The sequence below is a fragment of the Bacillus rossius genome, chromosome 1 (genome assembly GCF_032445375.1).
Source record: "Bacillus rossius redtenbacheri isolate Brsri chromosome 1, Brsri_v3, whole genome shotgun sequence".
Taxonomy (NCBI): Eukaryota; Metazoa; Arthropoda; class Insecta; order Phasmatodea; family Bacillidae; genus Bacillus; species Bacillus rossius.
Window position 1 is genome coordinate 37,712,636 of NC_086330.1, and position 23,141 is coordinate 37,735,776.

Genomic DNA, 23,141 nt, shown 5'->3' on the forward strand with positions numbered 1-23,141 from the left:
TTTGTCTGGTGCAATCACAGACATATAGTGAAAAAATAGTTTCTAATTGTTTCACAGATGTGATGATAATGCTACAAGACGAAAGTATCAATAACTTTAAACTAACCACAATAAATTCAATCTCGTATTAGAGATTAAAAAATTAACAAACCCAATATTTTTTGGTACAAATTATCGATATAAATGTGTATTTAGATGGAATGTTTAAATTAAAAATTATTCATATGAAAATCAGTTAATTGAGAATTTTTGTGTGTCTAAATTTTTGACGTGACGTCTAATAAATCGATGAACGCCGGCTGCACGCACGAAAAAGTGTCCCGTTACGCACATTGACCCGTTTCGCTGTGTCCCGTTATGCTCATTTTATATTGCTCTTTGCTAAACCGTTCCTCCTAGCATTGCTGCAGAGTCCGTGGCGCAAATATATGTTTTGACTGCTTCTTGGTGTTGGGTAAGCCATTTTTCTTCACATCATCCTTGAAACACTCCCATTTGTTTCCTACTTTTCCTATCATCGTCCTATCCTTAACAGAATAACACAGATTGTAAGAAGTTAAATAGTAAACATGTTTAAAAGTTATAGTTAAAATAATTTCTTCGTTAAAGTAATAAACATATTTGAATTAATGAGTGCAAATAAAAGTAAATTTATGAATTAAATTGTAGATTTCATTTCACTCCTTCTTTGTATCCATACAAAATAGTGATAATTCAATAAAAATTATTCAATTTTATTCATAAAAGTATGTAATCATTTCATCAATGTTTTGTTATGATATTGTCACGTTAAAATATCGTCCATAAACCGACTTTACAGACAACCAATTTTTTTGTTTTGGCATCGTTACTTTTCTTGTGCAGTTGAACGAATGCGTGCTGGTGCTTATTTTAAAAATGTGTTGCTAGGTTTGTTGTGTTTCCACTCGTTTTGTAGGTTTTCCCACACAAATTACACGATACACTTTTAGAGTCTATCTTCTTGAAAAACTTCCAAACGGTAGATGCAGTTAACGACATTTTATTGGCTGTATTCTTTATTTATGAAAATATCGAATGGAAATATCGCAGAAAAATATCGATATTGATATATATCTTTGATAAAATATCGACGATATATATTAATATATCGTATGAAAAATATCGGTATTTCGATATATCGATATTTTTCCAACATCCCTAGTAAATGTCAGGAGGGTCTCCGATAAAGGTTGATGTGTACGTAAAAGGAAATTTAGAGTTGTTGATTTTTTACACAATTTTTTTTACGTCAGATCATGGAATTTAAGTTGCACTATAATTTCGAACAAGTAATGTGCGTTAACAATTGTTCGTGCTTTATCACCGTCAGCACCTAAATTGAACCATAAAAATGCAATTTGTAGATTACGTACATGTCCTTTTATTTTGATCATTATGTCAACACCAGCAAGGAAAACATGGAAACTCCGTGAGTAATGAATAATAGTTTAAATGGTAACAAAGCAGTTGTTGATCAATTTTAGGTTAGCCATTGAATCTGTTATATGAAGACCTGAAAAATGTTAATAGTTATCTTAGATCATAGTGTAGTTTGACAGTTTCAGCTTTTGAGTTGAATTTGCGTTATAGTGTCGAAGTTCACAGATATTTCGCCGTTTTCTTGATGAACTTTATTCAAATATTGTGAGTGATCGATTATGTAAAGTTAGCTGTATTAAAAATACTTTCAAACATTGTGGATGCTAGTACAGCAACATTAAAAAAAAAACTATTCAAATATTTCTTATGGTTGGTTAGGAATAAACAATTTAAGATATGGCTGGCTATTCTGACGTTATCAACAGTTCACATGATTTCACAATTTTTTTAATGTCGCTATACTAACCCAACCAACTATCCACAAAGTTTTAAAGTAATTTTTACGTTGCTAATGGAACCTATGAATCGTTTGTTAAAACGTGATTCAAAAAACTACTTTAAATGAAATGTCAAAAAAAACTTCCTTAATTCAATGACATTTCAACAACCAACAGACAGAAAATATAAATATTAATGCTTCCTTACAACTGCAATACGCCATCATATTAATTACTTACTTTTATTATAAATCAATACCTTCATTAACTAAAGTTCTCCAAAATAAACACAGAAACCTGGGTAAATATTTACTTGGGCGGTATTTCCGAAAAAGAATGTTAAAAATCCGAAAATGCCTTTATTTTATGCTCTTCAACTTCCTCTTTTCATTAAAATCGGCGGAGATTAGAAATTCCAAATACTTTAGGAGATATTGAATTTTTAAATTTCTTCATATGTAGTTGAGCGGTATTTGCGAAAAAAAATGTTAAAAATCCGAAAATACCTTTATTATATGCTCTTCAAATTCCTCTTTTCATTAAAAGCGGCGGAGATTAGAAATTCCAAATACTTTAGGAGATATCGAATTTTTAAATTTCAGCACAAAACCAGCGCATTCCTGTGGCGTGCGTGCACCATTGTTTCTTGTTTACGTACGAGTATCTATTTTTTTTATTGGATAATGATGTCACGTGATTGTTCGTGATAGGCCAGAATTCAAATGAACTAATACGTGATTATTTAGTTCAATTATTGTTTAAAACTGTGTTTAATTACCGCCTCCAACTTAGGTGAGTTTTTAACGTTTCTAATTTTAAAGTCTTATTTGTTATTTTGATATTGTTGCGCAAGTAATAAGTAACAAAAAAATTTACGTGAGTTGTTACTGTACATCCTTTGTTACGGGTTTGTTAGGTAAGGTCAGTTACATTATAAATAATTTAAAACTAAAGAATAATTAAAATTAATTCACATTATTTTTAATATCACCTTAGTTTGAAAGTATTTATAATGTAACTGACCTGACCTAATCAACCATTTTAGTTTACTGTTCACCCTCTGTCCGGGTTTGTTTGGTCAGGTCAGTTACATTATAAATATTTTAAAACTCAACAGCCATTAAAATTAATTGACAAAATAATTTTTAATGTCGGCTTAGTTTGAAAGTATTAATAATGTAACTGACCTGACCTAATCAACCATTTTATTAATTACGCATTCACGATTCACGTATTCACGAACACACTGCAAAATAACAAAAATGGCGCCGCTCGAATGATTCCACAGGTCTTGTATTGCAAAATTAAAAAATTCGATATCTCCTAAAGTATTTGGAATTTCTTATCTCCGCCGCTTTTAATGAGAAGAGGAAGTTGAAGAGCATATTATACAGGTATTTTCGGATTTTTAACATTTTTTTTCGGAAATACCGCCCAAGTAAATATTTACCGAAACCTGTATGGGTAAACAACAAATGGTGGTGGCACCGTCCATTCACAGGTATTATAATGCAATTTCAAAGTTTGATTTCTCATGAACTATTACGGATTTATTAATGCTGTTTTCAGGGTAAATACAGGAATATCTTTAGTGTTGGAAAATGGTAATTTTGTAGTTTTATTTTTATTTTGTGGAAAAGCCGTGACATAAGATATTTATCGCTAATAACTCTTCCCCATCATTTAAGCTTTCAGTGGTTATAGCAAAAAGTTATTCCTTAACAATGCGTACACTTAAATCCAGATAAGGTGTTCTTTTTATGACATGTAGACTATGACAGCTAAATATTCAAATGTATTAAATTGAATACAGATTCATGAAGCAACAGACTGGCTTATCATGTAGTAATAATTATCTTAATAATTACTTAAAATATTCAATGGTATTATTAAGGTTTGCTGAAGCACCTTATTTGTAATAGTGTGTACTTTTAAGGGGAATAAAAATATCTGTGAATTTCAAGTACAGTTTGGCTTGAAAATGGGAGCAGATAGCTCATTCTGGGGAAATGGTGAATAATAGTTGAAGTGAAAGTTTGGTTAGGTTACATCAGCTATAGTAATAATACAAATTTAATATGTAAAAATTATGTCATATCTGTTAGTGCTCCTAACCTTACTAACCTTTCACTAGATTATTGTCTGTCGTTCCCAGAAACCACTAACCTGCAGAATTAACAGTAAAAATAACTAATAAATATGCTTTTGCGGGATTACTTGCAAAGTATGACAAAAAATGTCATTTTCATAGTTTGGTATCCTAGAAGCTACCTAACTTGAACTAGCAGTATCATATTATCCATATTCTATAGAAATTACATCAAGATGACAATAGTCTTCTTTTTTCTCTTCCTCTCTTTTTTATATCTTCTATAATTTTCTTTATTTATGTTTGTGTGTCTCTATGTCTATATTTTTCTTTATTTTTCTCTCTTCTCTTTCTCTCTTTTTCTTTCAATTTTTTTTTTTCCTTTCTCTTTACACACATGGCATTGGGCAATAAATTTTACATTTCTGTTTGTGGTTGTAGTGTATGCAAAATATTTTCCTTATGTTAGCAAAACTAGACTGTACAGAACAAATCTTTACACAAAATTTCATTTATAGATGTTGGTGTTAGTTGAAATGTGTTTCTTAGGTGCGTAATTGAACAGTTCTTGTTGGTGTTTTTGTTGCAGAAGAGTTCGTGGCCCACGGCTCCAATGTGAACTGCCTAGCCTTGGGACACAAGTCGGGCCGGGTGCTGGTCACCGGCGGAGATGACAAGAAAGTCAACTTGTGGGCTGTCGGGAAGCACAGTTGTATTATGGTAGGCCCACGAGGGTGTATTGTGGTACCTTTTAGTATAACTGCTGCCAGAGTGTTATTCTAAATTTGATTATTAGTGTTCAGGGAAGACATTTATTTCTCTCCCAAATAAAAAACATATATGTAGGTAACTAGTTTATGTAAATGTGTACTGTTTATTTGTTTGCATTCATAACTTACTTAGTATTGTACGTATTCATTAAAATCATTATTTATTCACCTATTAGACAACATTTAAACTTTGATAGGAATACATTACCAGATCACCATAGATAGAGATTTCTATTATTTTTTTTTGTAAAAAAAAATTTCTATAGTTTTTTTTTTTTAATTTTAGAGAAGACATTTATTTTTTATTTCTCTATTGCAATTTGTTAAAAGCATTTTGTGAGTGGAAGGGACCCATTACAGTATAGGCAATTTTTTTTTAAGTTGGTAAAGGAATTAGTGTTGTTTATTATGAATAAACTGTAGGGTAAGATAGGATAAATCTGTGGTGGAGTAAATGAGTGGTAAAAATTTTAATATTTTTTCAAACTTTTATATCACTGACATTTCGTATTTACTTGAAAATGATGAAACTCTGAATGTAATGCGATCGCAAACTTCATGATTATGAGTTCACGAAAAAGATTTTATGGATTGGAAATATAAATTAAAATACATAGCACTAGAAATTTATTTCAATTTTTTTAATTTATTCAATATTTACTAGACACTTTTTGGTGCTACTTTCATCATGGTCTCTTTTGAAACACTAGGCCGCTTCTAGAAAAAAAATGTGAGCGAGTCTTTTAATGCTCACCAGTGATGTGTAAACATTTAACTTCGGTAACTAGCAAATTCACGTGTTCTCATGTTGTTCATATTGCAAAAAACTTATAATACAAAACTTGAACACAAAATTTAACGTAGAATTCTTTAAAATAAAGCTATTTAACACTAGCAAAACAGGGTTTGGACCCATAACTCTGACATTGTACTTGTGTTTTACTGGATGCTAATTTAAATAATTTTTTTTTGTAGTTAACCTCCTTTTCGTTATATAATTTGATTAGTCTCTCATAACTTAAAATTTTTTTATATGAAAAATTTTAAAACTATGTGCATTTTTTTTAACAGCTCTTCAGATTTATTTCAACTTATCCTTTATTTATTGGTTGTGATTGTTTTCAGTCTTATAGGTGTGTTCTCAGAGACTAAGTGGGCACATGTGAACTGGGCAGGATCTTGGACATGTGTTTCCAGAGCCTAAGTGGGCATGTGTGAACAAGGGAGGATCTTGTACATGTGTTCCCAGAACCTGAGCAGTCACGTGTGAACTAGGCAGAGCATTATATGTGCGTTCCCTGAACCTGAGTGAGCACGTGTGAAGTAGGCAGAGTCTTGTACGTGTGTTACCGAAGCCTGAGTGAGCATGTTATAACTGTAGGATCTTGTATGTGTGTTCTCAGAGTCTGAGTGTACATGTTGTGAACTAAGCAGGGTCTAGTACGAGTGTTCCCAGAACTTGAGTGGGCAAGTGTTCACTGGGCAGGGTTTCGTACGTGTGTTCTTGTAGCCATAGTATCACGTTGAACTGGGCAGGATCTTTTATGTGTGTTCCCAGAGCATGAGTGCGGACATGTGAACTGCACAGGATCTAGTACGTGTGTTCTCAGGGTCTCAGTGGGCATGTGTTCACTGGGCAGGGTTTTGTACGTGTGTTCTTGTAGCCATATTGTGTCTCTTGTGAACTGGGCAGGATCTTTTACATGTGTTCCCATAGCCTGAGTGAGTGTGTGAACTAGGCAGGATCTTTTGTGTGTGTTCCCAGAGCCTGAGTGGGCACGTGTGAACTGGGCAGGGTCTTGTACGCATGTTCCCAGAGCCTGAGTGGCCACGTCACACCTGTAGAGTGCGTGCGTTTCGGCCACACGGAGGAGCTTGTGTGTGCCGGGTCCCAAGCAGGTGCTATCAAGATCTGGGATCTGGAGGCCGCAAAACTTGTGCGCACTCTCACTGGCCACAAGTGCAGCATCCGGTGCGTGGACTTCCACCCGTACGGCGATTTTCTTATATCAGGGTCGCTTGACACATCCATCAAGGTGTGTTGCATCACATGGCTGTCAGCATTGTAATAACTAATGTTAGTTTCAGTCTCAAGTATTAATATATTTTAGCTAGGTTAGAATATATGAAGCTTGCAGTACCCTTTTTGAAGCAGCGAAGGCTGGCTTTCAAGGAATTTGAAGGGGCCACAGTGGATAAGAGATCATATCTCTTGCCTCTCATCGGGACAATCTGGTTTCATTTTCCAACTGAGTCAGGCACTGGTTTTTTTTAAAGTTAGCAGGAAGGTTTCCTCAGTTTTCTCCCATTTTCTCGCCTATTCATTCTGTCAGTGCTCAGTTTTCATCTCATCATTCCTCATTTTATTTAATAACCTCAATACGTATAGCGAAAACTTTTAAGTCTTGATTCATTTATTTGTCTTGCTTTTTAAAATAACATGATACTTAAAAAGTTAAAACTTGATTTTGTCTCTATCTGTTTAGCTTTGATTTTTAGTTGTCATGATTGATGATACTTAAAAGTGTTTTTCACTATCAACATGTATCTAAAGTTGAGCTAAAGGAGTAATACTTGTTATCGGTAATTGCCAATTTTGTTAAAGTTGTTTTGAGGTGATGTGTAGGTTGATAGGTTTGTGTTTATTTCAGCTGTGGGACATTAGACGACGGGGTTGTATTTTCACGTACAAGGGGCATAAGCTGACTGTCAACAGCCTCAAATTCAGTCCTGATGGCCAGTGGGTCGCATCAGGGGGGGAAGAGGGCAGTGTCAAGGTAAGCTCCTCGTTTCTGAACATAATTATGTGAACCTTTCTTTTAGTTGTGAAAGAGTTCAAAGTTCAAATTAGGCAATGGAAAATCGCCACTATTTTTACTGTTGATAGTGGTTTCAAATTTATTATTTTCCAGGTTTTTTTTTTTTTTCCCTGTATACACTTTCAGTATCTTCTCTGCCACTGAAAATTTTCATACAGCAGTATAGTCATATTTTTTGTTTAAGTGTATTTGAAATTTGTATATGAACAGTAAATTATTTGTTTTAATATTTTAAATTTTGAATATTTGCACAGACCTACTAATCACCAATAGTAAATAGATTACGGGTTGGGTGATAAGTGTATGGGTTGTCTGCAACTGCCATCTTGAGCCCATCCTAGTGGCTTATGTCAATACTGTATAGAAGGCAGAGAGTTCTATATAGCTTCCTTGTAACCATCCAACAGCCTACGAGCTCTCAGGATCAGTCCTTGAAGTAGGACGGGTGACGCACAAGGCCACATCGCTCCATTGATGCCGTGGCTATTGCTAACTCAAAGCAGTGTGTCATTCTTGTGAAATCACTTTTATGGACTTAATTCCGTTGGGCCACTGTGTGGCATTGCAGACCTCTGTCTTATCCAACTTTGCAGAATGTTCTTATGTCATGCTTTTCAGTAATGTAGTGTATCAACTGATTTTGTAGGTTCAAGGTCATAGTGACCTAGTGTTGTATTTTATTGGCATCAATAATTTTATAATAGTATCTGATATTTAATTAATTTATTCATAAAACCCAAATAACTATGTTTTTTTCTGTTTTTCACATTGTTTGGTAGGTTAGTATTAGTATTTTATTTGATTTAAATATTATTGTATTTATGCATGTATTTTATGTTTGTGATTATTTGGAAGTCACAATTATGTTTCTAAAACATTGTGTATTATTTGACCAGAGGAAGTACAAGAGACAGGCGCGTGACTCATCGGTGCCAAATTCCCAGACATTTTTCCAGTTACCAAGACATTCTGGCTCTTTCTGCGTGTATTCTTATGATGGGAAAATCAGCAGGTGTTCATTCCCATGGGAGACGTTATCAGGGTTTGGCGCCAGCAATCAGAAAAGACTTTGTGTTTTGTTCGTTTTGTTTTCTGCAGAAACACCTCAATAAAGGTTATATATTTTATGTTGTGTCCTTGGACGTAGAAGCTGTGCTGTGATTGGTCGGAGAGGTCACACAGCTGCCACTTTCCCTGCGTGGTGGTACGCAGTTGCGTAGTCTCGTCAGTTGATGTTAGAGTGCTGTTTGTAAGGGCTGACAATTTCACGTGTGGGTGCCTGGGCCGTGCCGCTGTAAGTTTTAACCTGTGTTGTTTTTTCTCGTTTCGGACTTCAGAATTTAGGCCCCAGGTGTGTAGTGCAGGCCTGGGTGGCGGGTAGCCTGTTGGTCCACTGTGACTTGTTCCCGTTTCTTTGGGACATGATGTCGTGAATGCACAGGACTTTGAGGAGCTATCTGCAAAATTGAATGTCTTTATTTTCTGGTGCATAATGGAATTGTGTAAAGGACTTATTAGTTTCAACATGAGAAGAATAAACTATTCAAATTTTTTTTGTTTTAAATAACCATTAACATAGTTTCGAGTAAATTAAAAAAATTAGAAACATGATTTTACACCCCACTACCTGCTTTAGATGGAATATTCTTTAGGTGTTATCTATATGTGCAAAGAACAACCGTCGTCTTAGTCGGGAACAATTTTGACTTGTCACAAATGGTTATATCTTATATGTAATATGATATATATGACTGGGAATTCAAATTTAAAAATATATTACAATAAATCTTACTGGTGGCCATCTTTAAAGTTTATTTTTTGTTTTACTCAAAACTTCAAATCACACAATATATCAAGTTCATTATTTACTTCCCTTTATTGTTATCCTATTTTTATTCTAAACTGGCAAAATTTTGTCACGTTGCTAAGTCCTCTTTACTCTAAAATTGTTCCTACCTCAAACAAAGAATGTTTTTCACTAATGGTTCTGGTAGGATCTCTTTGGTTGATAAGATCTGGCAAATCCATAGTGGGGTTAATCCGAGGTAAAAAAAAAACTAATACTTTTTTTATTACTTAAGTTAAATTTCAATTGAACAAATTGTTGCTTAAACATTTAGCAATAATATAAAAATATTTTTGGTTAACATTTATATACTATATAATTAACAAGATAATGTTTTATGTCAAATTTATTTATAATTCTGTGTATAAATTTTACTATTTTTTCCTACGATAAATTTCTTTTTTATTTCCCCCCCCCCCCCTTCCCCTTTCAGTGTATGCGTGTTTTATATAAAGCTTTTTTGTTGTTTCAGCGCCAATTCACCCTATCTTTCTAATACATATAAATCAAAATAGTGTTCGGAGCCATACCTCCAAATTACCCTACTTGGCTAAGTTAAATTAAATTTTTTGGTTCATAAATAACTTTTTTGCATTCATAATTTATGTTAATTTTTGTAATAATTTTAAAATTATAAACATGATTTAAAAAATAATTATAAAAATTTATTTCCCACTTGTTTATGGCATGATACACTCTCATCGCACCGTGTTGTTCCAGATCTGGGACCTGCGCACGGGCCGGATGCTGCAGGAGTTTGTGGACCACACGGGGCCGGTGACAGCCGTGCAGTTCCACCCCAGCGAGTTCCTGCTGGCGTCCAGCAGCGCCGACCGCAGCGTCAACTTCTGGGACCTGGAGAAGTTCCAGGTGGTGTCCTCCACTGCCAAGGAATCTGCTGCTATCCGGTGCGTTGGAGGCATACCTCCCCTGTTCCGCCCTTCCAGTACTTTCTTAGACACTCGCACCAATCTGCACCGCCTTCATTCATGTTGATTCCCTTAAGCCTTCTTGATAATGAATTTTAGATGTGTTAACATCTTAGCTCTCGGTATATGGCATTTGGTGTGAGTAATTTTGTGAATGGATCGGACGTCCTGTGGAACGGAATGTGTGACCACGGTGCTGCCATCTGTGATAGATGGCGCGAACCGAAGCTCATAGAGACGTAGGTAAACATTATAGTATTAACTTTTTAAAGAGTTCTAACAAGATGGGTAGTATTTCAATAAAAATTTGTTGTCAAAAATCAGGTCTAATGCAAGGACTTAGTATTTTCTCAAGTATTTTTCAACTATTATCAAAACCATTTCATTAAATAGTTTAACCTTTTCCTCTGGAAATCGAATGGTCGACGTAGCGTCAGGTGCGGAAACTACGTGTGATTCGCGTCAAGAAATGTAGTTGAAAACACAGTTTACTTATATTTGTCACGCTCTGTATTATTTTAAAGAATTATATGTTAAATTTTGTGTCCAAGTTTTGTATTATCTATTATGAGTTTATTTGCAACATGAGAACACAATCATTTGCTCGTTATCAAGGTTAGATGTCTACACATCACCGGGGAGTACTGAAAGACTCACTCACTTATATATATTTTTTGTGGACTAGTTAAAAAATTTATTACTATTTTAAAGTTTGTTTTCTTGTTTTTGGATGTGAAAGTTTACTTGGATTTTAAATAGAATTGTTTAAAATTTTAAGTTTAATTTCACTATCATATTAATTTTATGTTCACTGCCATTGTGACGTTAGGTTTAACTGTTGTTGACATGTTATTTTCCCATGTATTTTTTTTTTTCAGTCAATTTTTTTTGTTTAAGTGTTTTTTTATCAACTATTATTTGAATTTTATCTTCTGGCAATAACCTATCCAATTTATTAATAAATAATTATTAATAAATCCTGAATATGATTAAATTAAAGTTATTACACTTATAAATAATAATATTAAAAATAATATATTCTATACCTTCTAAACCTTTTCGATCATATTTTTACTCCATTTGAAAGTGCTGGGATGTTGCCGGTATCTGAATGCTGTTTTGCTTTCCCTCCTAATCTAGTTACATATTTTTATTTCCTAATCTGTATTCACAATTTTTAAATTTAGTGAATAAAAAATTTCTAAATTTTAAAGGTATTTGTTGAAAAGATTTTTAAGAAAGAATATTTGACCTGTATTCATATATTTTCGCAATGTAATATTCACTACATAACAAGAAGACACAAAGAAACTCGGAAAAATAAATAAATTTAGAGAAGTATATCAGAGGGAAATAGTAAGCTCTTTCCCTGTCCCCTCAAAGTCTTATTTTCAAAATTTTGGCATTTCACTGTGCTTGTCTGTGGTCACATAAGATACTTTAATATACAAATACTTTATAGTATTCCTTATTAAATTATACTAGTAGTTTGCCTGAATCAAGACCTCGCAATGTGTGTGTTTTATATATATGTGTGTGTGTGTGTGTGTTTTTATGTGTGTGTGTGTGTTTATTCCAAGGGAAAAAAGTATGTAATGAATTACCGTGTGATTGCTTTTATGATATCTGAGGTAAATGAAACTAACAGGTGTAATTTAGTCCATATTTTGAAAGGAGAATATTTTCTTAAACATTGAAGAAACATTTTTCAGCGTATTGAAATTATATTGAGCATCCTGTAATAAAGAAGTCCTCGGGAACTTATTATTATTAGACATAATAATCATAATTATCTAATGCCTCCATTCGAGCTCGAAGCATGTTGGCAATCAATTTTGTTGATACATTGTGACAAATCACAATCGTGCCTGGCTGAAATGACAATTTTTCCTTAAACATACATACCTAAACACTTGAAAAATATATCATATGAAGATGCAGGTAGGGTGGTGTAAAGTTTTGTCTAAGACTGTAAAACAACTAGAAACTATCAATGGTGATTTTTCAAATAAAAATGGTGAAATTAATTTCAAAATTTATTCTTCTCCCGACGAACAGTGCAGGTGATTAGCCACCAAAAACCACGACCTCTTGCCCAGCACTCCAAAAACGACTGACGAGACATAACACAATACAAAACACACAAAACAGTACAAACTGGGAACTTTCCTGGAAAAGCTTCCTTTCTATTGACTACCTGGGATTCCCTAGTCAGAGAGATTTCCCACGGTTCTGGCAAACATCTGTGTGTCTCTCTCTAACATGTGATGCGATAAAATATTGTCTATTATTGTATTATTTCGGCACCTCAGTGTCACGCATCTTTTGTTCACAAAAACCACTGTTTTACTTTCTATCTATAAACATCTCACACACATACTTAAAAAATATAGCTGTATAATGAACATTTGAATGACATAATTACTGAATCACACATACATAAATAGTAACCTAGCCAACAAGATGAGAACCAGTTAAAATGCAGTTTAACATGCTTTTCTAGATAAAATAATTAAATATTAACTTCTACTTTAATTGGGTATGTGTCATTTTGCCTAAAGGCATTTTGCCTAATTTTAGGCAAAATGCCGTCTAGGCAAAACACCGTTAGGCAAAACGCTGAATAGGAGTTAGGCAAAATGCCGTTAGGCGAAACGCTGTTAGGCAAAACGCCATTAGGCAAAACGCCGCTAGGCAAATCGCCGTTAGGCAAACCGCTGATAGGTTAGCTTAGGCAAAACGCTGTTAGGCAAATCGCCATTAGCAAAAAGCCGTTAGGCAATTCGCTGTTAGGCAAAATGAGGTTTTGTCATCATAGTAACATTTGAGGCAAAACGCCGTTAGGCAAATCGCCATTAGCAAAATGCCGTTAGGCAATTCGCTGTTAGGCAAAATGAGGTTTTGTCATCATAGTAACATTTGAGGCAAAACGCCGTTAGGCAAATCGCAGTTAGGCAAAACGCCGTTAGGCAAATCGCCGTTAGGAAAAATGCCATTAGGCAAATCACCGTCGGGCAGAACTACGTTAGGCAAAATGCCGTTAGGCAAATCGCCGTTAGGCAAAACGCCATAACGAATTCATGTTTAGGCAAACCGCCGTTAGGCAAATCGCCTGTTACTCCTTTAATTAGAAGAATATTAATTAGAGATGGGTCGAGTCTTGGTTTATCGAGTCGAGCCGAGCCGAGTTGGGTCAGATTGACTCGACTCGAAAACCGAGTCACATATTTTATCAAGTTCGAGACTCGAAACACGTTTCGAGTTAAGTACCAGCATCGTGACATTATAGCACTTTATTATAGGTTGTCTTGACGTTTTCGCCAAGTCATTAATACAGCAAGAAATGATAATGACCTTTAAACAAAACAAATCCCGTGCAAACCTAACCTTGCCCGCTACCGTGCTACGGCGCTATAATAGGTACAAGTGCAACCAAACCTAGGCCTACCACTACCTTCATTTATGAACATGACGTCGTAACGTGATTTTGTCGATAGCGGCGACAGTTTATAGGACAAAATTATGTCACATGACCATTTTATATAAAAAAAATGCTTGGAAAACAGCGTGCACTGTTTTCATTTTGTTTTTCATCCTGTGTTTACTTCAAATACAGTACCGCATTTGTTTACAAAATACGTCAATGGATTTTCACTGAAGAAAAATTTGTTGCAAAACGCACATATATTAATAATCATCACGTTTATCGTGCCCCGTTTATAATAACTCGTATAAACAAGAGATTTCCGTAACCTAAAAATAAAAACATAAAATAATTATATTGTAATATTTAGTCAATAACACCAAACCGTGATGCGTGAAAATGGCTGCATGTTAGGCCAGCCAGACTTGCAATTTGGAACTAAATTTAGCTGTGCTCCGCTACGCAGCGCTGCGTTACAATAACGTTTAGGATAAAATACTTTCTTTTTGTTTGAATAAAATATAATAATAACAACGCTCATGCATTTTATTTGGCAATCAGTTACTGATCGCCAAATCAAATGCATGAAATATTTATTTAAAAACATATTGATATTCTTGTAGTTGTAACAAGTTTCGGGCGAATAATCTTGCCGCGGAAAGTGTATTTACATTGAGAATGTGACAATGTGACAATGTGACAAGGCCTATAGCCATTGAGCTGTTTGTTCATGTGGGGATATGCCGGTGGATCGGAAAAAAAAAAGTTACGTACCTCGGGAAGCCTTCTTTCCACAGACGAAAGAGCCAAACTCCCGATCGTACATCTTCGTTTTTTTTTTGTTTATTGTAAATAAATATGGCGGTGTTGATAAAAGGAAATACCATAAACAAGGCAACGGTATTTATTTGTACGCCGCCATATTTTTCGTTTGCAGTGTGTCCGTGAATGTTTATTTTGGACAACATATGATAACTATGGTAAATTAGGTTAGGTTAGCTACATTATAAATACTTTAAAACATTGTGGACGGTTGATATGGTTAGGATAGCTACATTAAAGATACTGTGAAATCATGTTGAAATAAAGCTTAGTTTTTTATATTTAAATAACATAATGATTTGAATTAATCATTTAAAATATTTAAATAACATAATGATTTGCTAATTAATCATTTAAAATATTTAAATAATGCAGATGCATCTTGGATACACAATTTTTATATCAATGGGTGTTGTAATATTTTATTTATCATATTCGACGCAAAAAATTATAAAATTATGAAACTCGAACTGACTCGACCTCTTCAAACATTTTGTGACTCGAACTCGACTCGACTCGAAATATGAATTGCTAAACTCGGCTCGACTCGACTCGAAGCCAAAAAACCTCAACTCGTCCATCTCTAATATTAATAATTATAAATGGCAGTGTAGTTGTATGTGGGTAAAGAAAAACATCGTTCAGATATGTAGTCGTTGCTCCAAAGCATGTAACAAAAACGCTCAGATGTAAAAAAATCCTCTTTAAGTTTAAATGTTGGAAATTTGTTGAAGCTATATGGTGGAAGTGTTTGTGAACGTGCTGCGCAGGGCCATCCACTTCAGCGCGGGCGGGGAGTGCCTGTTCGCGGGCACGCAGGACGCGCTGCGCGTGTACGGCTGGGAGCCGGCTCGCGTCCTCGACGCGGTGCAGGTCGGCTGGGGCCGCGTGCAGGACATGGCCACCACGGCCAGCGACCAGCTGGTGGGCGCCGCCTTCCTCGCGGCCAGCGTGACCCTGCACGTGGTCGACCTGCGGGCGGTGCGGCCCCTGGGCCGGGGCGACCCCGAGCCGCCCGCCTCCGCCGCCTTCGCCCGCGGCCAGGGCGTCCGCAAGAGCTTCAGCCGGGAGAAGCCCCTGGGCATCTCCAAACCCATGTGAGCCCCGGTACTCCTTCGTGGTCAGACACAGACTGTCACAGGGGTTTCCCCCCCCCCCTTTTCTTTTGTAACCGAGCGCTCTTGGCCGTTAGGCCCTACCGCCCTGGGCCCCCCATGGGCATGGATGCGGATACGCCCGCATACGCAACCAGGAAGAGCGTTAGATCTTTTGGCTATGCGAAGAGGCTGAGGCTACCCAATCTCAGCTTATGTACCACCTCCGGCCCCCTACCCCACTCAGCTCACCAGCGAGTTGGATGCTCCCTTAGCCCTCTGGAGTTGTCATCACTTCTGGCGCCTACCCCGGTCTCCCGCCTCACGTAGTAAACATTCCAACTACTGCCATTGCACACAAGTAACACTTCAGAAGTCACCGAGTCATCGGAAAATTTCATTGCCCTTTTGATTGCTATCAGGGCTGCCCGACACAAGCCGGCGTTGTGATTGCCTCATCAAGCTGTTGGCACCATGGAGCGATGAAGCAGGGAAAGTAATGATTCATTCATAATCACATTTTTTCTTTATTTATTTTTTAAATATTTTAACCTGGTTTCACAAATAATGGCCCCGGGAAAACAACTGGCTTGCGAATTAATGTGTTACATTTTGTGATTTATTTTATACTTGAAACGGGACCACATCTGGAACTAATACTGCTTGTGTCCTGCTATTTAAGGTGTGCTTGTTGTTTTTATTCCAACTTTAATTCAGCAGTTACTAAATTATAAACTGCATAACAAAATCTTGGAGAGCTGAATAATTTTTTCATTTCCATCTTAAAGTAAAATGACCAAAATTTTCTACATATTAAATGAAAATAGCTTATTACATTGAGTTATAATTATTTAATTCTTCTGATTCTACTGATAAGAATTTAAGTTTAACATCTACATATTTATATGGCTGAAGATCACGATACCTGTAATTTAATAGAAGAAATTTTGTTTCAAGATGTTATATTGGACATACACAATTGCTGGTTACACTGTATGTCATAAGGACCTCAAAAACAGACAACAAAGATGAATATGCAAACACACAGAAAACAAACTAAAATCAACCAATGTAAAAAAAATTTAAAAAAAAAAAAAACCCACATAGAAAATTACATGGATAAAATTAGTCAAAAAAATTATTATCGACTCTGAATAAAGTATCTTATTTCTTAATTTATATTTTATTTAAATTCATTATTAAATTAAATTAATTTATTATTAAAATTTTACTTATTCCTGAATGGTGTAAAGTATGGATTCAACTATGAATAAGTATTTGATAAGAAAAAAGCCTTGGTATCTTAAAACGGGTTAGTTATTCTTTTAATTGAAGGTCAAGTTTTAATTGAAAGCAAGATTATTTTAAAAATTAGAATTTTTGTTGACTATGTCTGTGCCACTCAACAAGTAAAGTTAAAAACTAAGAATTTTTTATATTTATTTTCTCTTTACTGTTGAATAGAATAAAAATTTCTTACAATATTTTACTTGTTGTTTTGCAATCGTCTTTGTACCTTCTTCTACACTTTATCTTGTCATTTCAGTCTCGATGTGAAAACCATTGAAGAGTCGGACAAATCGGGAACGGACCCAGAAGATGATGCGCAGTCCGTCGCAGAAATTCCCAACGTCCAAGACTACCGTGATGTATTCCAGCCAAATCGCAGCCGTGAGTCACAGTGATAATTTTATATTTTGTAAAGTGTGAAATTTGGCATTAATGGGGATGAATATCTGCATTCTACTCTTTGTAAAATGTTGCTAGTACTATATACACATATACAGAATAACTAGTCAATAATTGTCAGCCATTGGGAAAGGAAAATTGTTCTCTATTGAGAATAGTCCTTAAAAAATCTTGAGTTTTGTGAAGAACTGGTTCAAAAAACATAACTAACAAAGTTTTTAAATATAATAAATCCACTGTGTACCATAAAACTAGGGGTGTGCGGGAATAGGTTTTTGTACTGCGGGAAATTTTCGGGAAAAATAAATTATTCCCGCGGGAAACGGGACGGGATCGGGAAAATTAAAAAAAAAAAGCAAATTTTTAATTATAATATGAGAAGATGACCATTTAAACGTTTCTTGCAAAGTTATTTGTTCTTTTGCTGCTATTTCTTTTGTCTGCTTCACTTGCCCTTTTTTCAGCGTCGACTTCATATTTTTTAGTATCCTCAAATTCTTTTTTTATAGCCAGACGTGCTACCATGCTCGCATCTCAAAAATTTTTCACACGACACACACTTTGCCAGGGATTTACTGTCAGACGTTCAAAATACTTCCAAACACTTTTACGTTTACAAGTAACAAGCTGATCGGTTGCGACATCCATTATTTGTAGGCTGCTAGTTTGTTTTAATATACAACGGCATCGAAAATAGGAACAGATACTTTGCACAAGCCTTAATAACTTAACGTCAGCCGACAAAGCCCGCCAAACTAAACAGTAAACAACTATTTTTTTCTCCCAAAGCAAAATCATAGATGTTTATATACTCGTGAGCAGTGGTGTAAAGCTACGTGATTTCATATTTTTCAAAGTGCCAATACAGTTCTCTACATCGCCACTGCTATCAAGTAATGAGAACGGTTACGCTTCGTTATGTAACGCAAGTCTAGTATTTCTTATATCTTTGGCGAAAAGGTTGGATTGCGCATGTGTTTTGTTTGTGTCTAACGACACATGTGGTTTTAGGTTAAGCATTCGATGGTGACGGCAATAACGTTATATAACTGACTATTCACGTATCTTGCAATTTTGTACCCTTGAAGAAATATATTTATGAACGCATACAATATTTAAGGTACTCCATGTACGTTTTTTTATATTCCAATTAGGTATGTGTAAACGATTATCATAATTCACTGCACACCACAGCTGTCGCTACGATCGGCATACGTTTAAAAGATGTTTTGCGTTTAAATAGTACGGAAACCCTTCAAAAATGTACGAATCCTTAAAAAATATTGTTGTAAAAACAGTTTGAATTGATAGAAAACATTTTCACATGATTAGTAAACATTTGTAAATTTTTAAAAAATTTCCCGAAAAATTCGGGAGTAATAAAATTCCCGCCCGGCATTTCGGGAAGCCCATTTTCCTGACTTTTTTCCCGAAGCGCCGGGATCCCGCACACCCCTACATAAAACTAATCCTTCGTCACATACACATTTCATGTAGAGCACCACATACTATAAAAGTCATTAATTGTGTTTGCTTTGTGGGAAAAAATTTTTCCCAAATGAGTTTAAATTTCACTACTTATCATTTTCAAACCCTCTGCATCATTTTTTTTTTTTTTTTTTTTTTTCATGAAATACAATTTCAGTTGTCTTGTTCTTTCCATATCTATCTACTATTAACCTTTCGGTTTTCATAAATAAACTTTTGCTTGAAACTTGATCATTCTCCATCCACAATTTTGTAAGTTCATCTCTACTCATTATTATTTCTCTGATTTGTGTGTTTACCACGTGAATTTGTTTTCATAGCTCACAAATACTAATTTCATGGTTTTTTTTGTTCATATTGATCACATTAATTTTTTTCTTGAAAAGTGAGACTATTTATTTTTGACTATTAATTGCATCTGAGATTACACAAATTATGTAAAATAAAGCACAGAAACAAATAATTAAGTTTTTAAAATTAGGTAAGACACGCACATGCACATGAACACGAAAACACGAAGAGGCTATCTCCTTTGTCTGTAGGGTTGGTAGCACTAAGTAGATCAAGAATCTGCATGGTAGCACTAGCTAAATTGGGATTGTCATGGCTGTGCATTACTGTTGCCAAAGTCAAACATTGTCTTTAAGATGAGCAAACACTGTAATGATGCAATAGTTTTAGAATTGGTATTGACCGATATTCCCAATATTCTTGATTTCCAGTATAATTGTTTCCAACCAATACTTAAAAAACTGATACTCATGGAAAACGTACAATAATATATACAATAATTTCATCCATTCAGATGTTACCTATATTTTCTATTTACCTACTTTTAGTTCCGTAGGCATCTTTTACTTCAATGTTTCTGTAATTAAAGGGTATACTTTAATATTGTATTCATTAATTAGTTGAAGGCTTAATGTGCATTGTGCCAAGCACAAATTTTATGTGGTAAAATACTTCTTTTGCCATTTATAAAAATCCTTTTAAGTTATTCTATTAAAATACTGACCTATTACCTAAAAATATTTAATTTCTGGAGACTGGCACTATAATTATCTACAAAAATTATTGAATCTTTTCTATTGGTTATCGGATCTATTAAAGAAATGTATTAGTAATTGGATCAGTATCTGTTTTTTTATCCACATCGCCCATCACTAATAAACGCTTATGTTTTCAAACACGTAAATGTAAACAAATAACATTTTTATCCTTTAAAACTGCCGTCGTCGGGAAGTTGTAGCGATGATTGTGTGTGATTAAGAGAATTAAGAAGGAAATAGTGTGCAGAGTTGGTGTCCATGTCCATTTTTTCAGAATGTCCGCTAAATAATTTAGCTTCATAAGAAATGGATAACAGAAAGTCGTCCGTTGTTGGGAGATGTCGGTTTTTGGAAGCATCCATTTCTGTAAGTTTTAATGTATGTATTTTTGAATATTTGATCAACATTTTTAGCAGGACTGGACCATAAATTACTTTCCAAACTATTTTATCGTAAAAATTTGATGTAAATTAAAAATTTCTGGTTGCACTCCCGAAGAAAACCATCACAATCACACTGGTTCATGAGAGTCGACTTCAAAATGTGCTTGATGCTTTGCCTTATGTCCTGTCAAGTTGTAAAATTCAATGAATCTCAACTTCATATTTATGGTTAAATATTGAAAATATCAAAATTCACAAGGATAAAATGCTTGTTGGGTGCAATGCTTAATGCTTTATATGATCTTTTTTTTTTGTGCAGAATAAATGGCTACTTGTTTTCATGCTTGTGCTTTCACTTTCACTTAAACCAAATGCAGGACACTGTGTGTGTTTGTGAATGTCAGTAGTAGCATGTGGTAGTTCAGGGTGTGTCTGGGGTCAGCAGCTTAATTTTTTGTATGACTGACTTTAGTATATTTCCACCTAAATGTACGGAATTTAGGAGAAAATTGGTTTTGGTTGACCTACTTTTGAAATTCTTATTTGTGTGCCAAGCAAAATTATTATTTGTAAATATCTGTCTGGAAACTGCTATTAATGGAACACTTTTTTTCCCATATGATATAACTTATTATTGAATTACTATTTCAGAAACATAATTGTGAGAGTATTAAAGAATTTGTAAAGAAGTTAGATGATTTGCCAAATATACATGTATTATTTTTTTGTTAGTGGTTCAAGTTAATTTCTGCAGCAGAAGTACAGTGATAAGACGCAGCGAAGGGAAAAGTGTAAGGAAGTAGTTTTTTTATGTGCTGCAATGTATTGGGTGTGGTTTGTAAATGGTCAACTGAGATATTAAAAAAATTAATTCTTTCCAAGATCTTGGGTTTTACCGTCTTTTGTAAGACAATATTAACCGTGAAACACTTGAGAAACCCTATTTAGAAGTAATGTTATGTGGAATATAGTTGGAGTTTTGGCAAGTGGAATTTTTTTGCGTGTATTTTTAATAAATAACATTTAAAATTTTCAAGAGAGTAAGAACCTGTTTTGCTCTCCAGTTAAGTTGCTGGCCCCGTAGATGGACTGCCTTTGTGTTGTGTGCATGTACGAGCATGTTGTGCTTTGTGTGTTACAGTCAACCGCACTCCTCCACCGTTTATAGCACCAGTAGATGAGGGTAAGTCATGTGTATTGTGATTGCTGCATGTTGACAACTGTGCAAGTTTGCTTTCAAAGATGTGTGTGCAATTAGCTTGCATGAATTTGTTGTGTTCCTTGAATTATATGTATGTATTAGTGCACAGGAGGGTAGCATACATTTTAAACGGTGCATGTACATATAATTTATTATTGGACAATCAGTTACTAGAACCAGAGAATTTTTTGTATTTTTAGATGTTTATTGGTTCCATTAATAAAGTCTGTAGAATGAATTAGTAGATTTTATGGAAGCAGTTAGTCATTATAGCTTAAGGTAGAAACTTATTGGTTCCTTAAGGCTAAGATCCATAGTTTTGCAGCCACCAGGGAAATTATTTCTTGCATGAATATCATTGTAGGTAAACAAACGTAATAGACATAGTTTTGTAAAGAAAGCTTTGAATTTTTAAAATATGATTTTAACAAAAAAAAAAACCTATAAATTTTAATCATATATCAAAAAATACCGCTTTGCAACAGAAAGTAATGTAATTATATGTTCAATCATATAACTGTGACAAAATGTGTAAAGCGAGAAAACCTGTAGAAGCGCAAAACCTTTATCGTACAGTATATAACAAAACATTTTTTTTTACTGTAAGGAAAACTGCATTACTGGGTAACGTCACTGATTGTAGTGGTCAGCTGTGCACGAGAGTTCTTGGGTCATCTCATGGATTAGCTTACTTAGTATAAGCATGTCAAACTGGTCAAATATGTTATAATAAATAACTAAAAACTTGATCTTGCATAACTTGCAGGAGAGACCAAATCTGAGAGTTTCGCCACCAACCCATCGCGGTAAAACGTACAATATGTTTATCGTATATTTAGTGTTCTTTATATTTGTTTGCATATGTATGCACAAAATTAATATTTATTATAATTCTGCTAGGTTGCATACGGTTACTTACGGGTTTAGAACTGAAATGTACTGAAAATAGTAATATTCCTCTTACGCGCTTTGAGGGTCGAACGTTTTAAGAAGTCTGGGGAGAATTGACAGAGAAAACCAAGCGGAAATCTTGCTGCTCTCCGAGGCAGGCAGTTGGCTGGCTTCCCCCATCCCCCTTTTCAGGCTCGTCGAAGAACATGACACCCCATTGGGCAATAAGGAATTCTGAGAAAAGTGCGTTCTTTCCTCCTACTCCTCCATAACACCCCCCCCCCCCCCCCCACACACACACACACACACACACACCCATCCATCGCTCATCCGTACAACTAGTGCTCTCTATCGAGGATTTTGGAACTACGTGTGTTGTGTTCTTTCCCTGCGTGCTCGGGAGAAACTCAGGATCTTAGCCTTAAGTTTGGCCACTTCTATTAAACAGTGCAGAGATTCATTCATTTCAGTTATGATTTGCATGTTACAATAGAAGTAAAAGTAAAGTATATTTTCTAATAACTTTACAACCAAGAATACAAAATATTTAAAACTTACTACAAGGTAACATTTCAGATCATTATTCTATATTAACGCGGCCACGAACAAGAAGCATAGCGAGGGTAAGAAACTGATTATTAACAGGTTTGATAGGGAGACTGTTAGGTCTTCACTTAAAACATTTTGATAGGTAATAACAATAACTTTACCAGGTGATTACTATGGTAGCCAGTGTAACCACTGTAGACTATTGCGAAAACCTGTCAATATAGTGTATGTTGAACCTTTTCTTTGCCTTTGATTCCTCA

At 34.9% G+C, this 23,141-nt stretch overlaps 1 protein-coding gene across 2 annotated transcripts in view; it reads left to right on the forward strand.

The window, feature by feature from the left end:
- The first annotated feature begins 1,187 nt into the window (after positions 1 to 1,187).
- LOC134534899 (katanin p80 WD40 repeat-containing subunit B1) overlaps positions 1,188 to 23,141 on the forward strand; it is a 48,483-nt gene continuing 26,529 nt past the window's right edge. The window contains exons 1-8 of one of the 2 annotated variants that reach the window (XM_063373584.1): positions 1,188 to 1,450; positions 4,517 to 4,647; positions 6,515 to 6,733; positions 7,349 to 7,474; positions 10,083 to 10,270; positions 15,308 to 15,634; positions 17,178 to 17,302; positions 21,382 to 21,423. In XM_063373584.1, coding sequence (XP_063229654.1) covers positions 1,417 to 1,450; positions 4,517 to 4,647; positions 6,515 to 6,733; positions 7,349 to 7,474; positions 10,083 to 10,270; positions 15,308 to 15,634; positions 17,178 to 17,302; positions 21,382 to 21,423 — 1,192 coding nt within the window. In that variant the 5' untranslated portion in view covers positions 1,188 to 1,416. The remainder of the gene's footprint in view (positions 1,451 to 4,516; positions 4,648 to 6,514; positions 6,734 to 7,348; positions 7,475 to 10,082; positions 10,271 to 15,307; positions 15,635 to 17,177; positions 17,303 to 21,381; positions 21,424 to 23,141) is intronic. The other variant, XM_063373591.1, reaches the window with a different exon arrangement.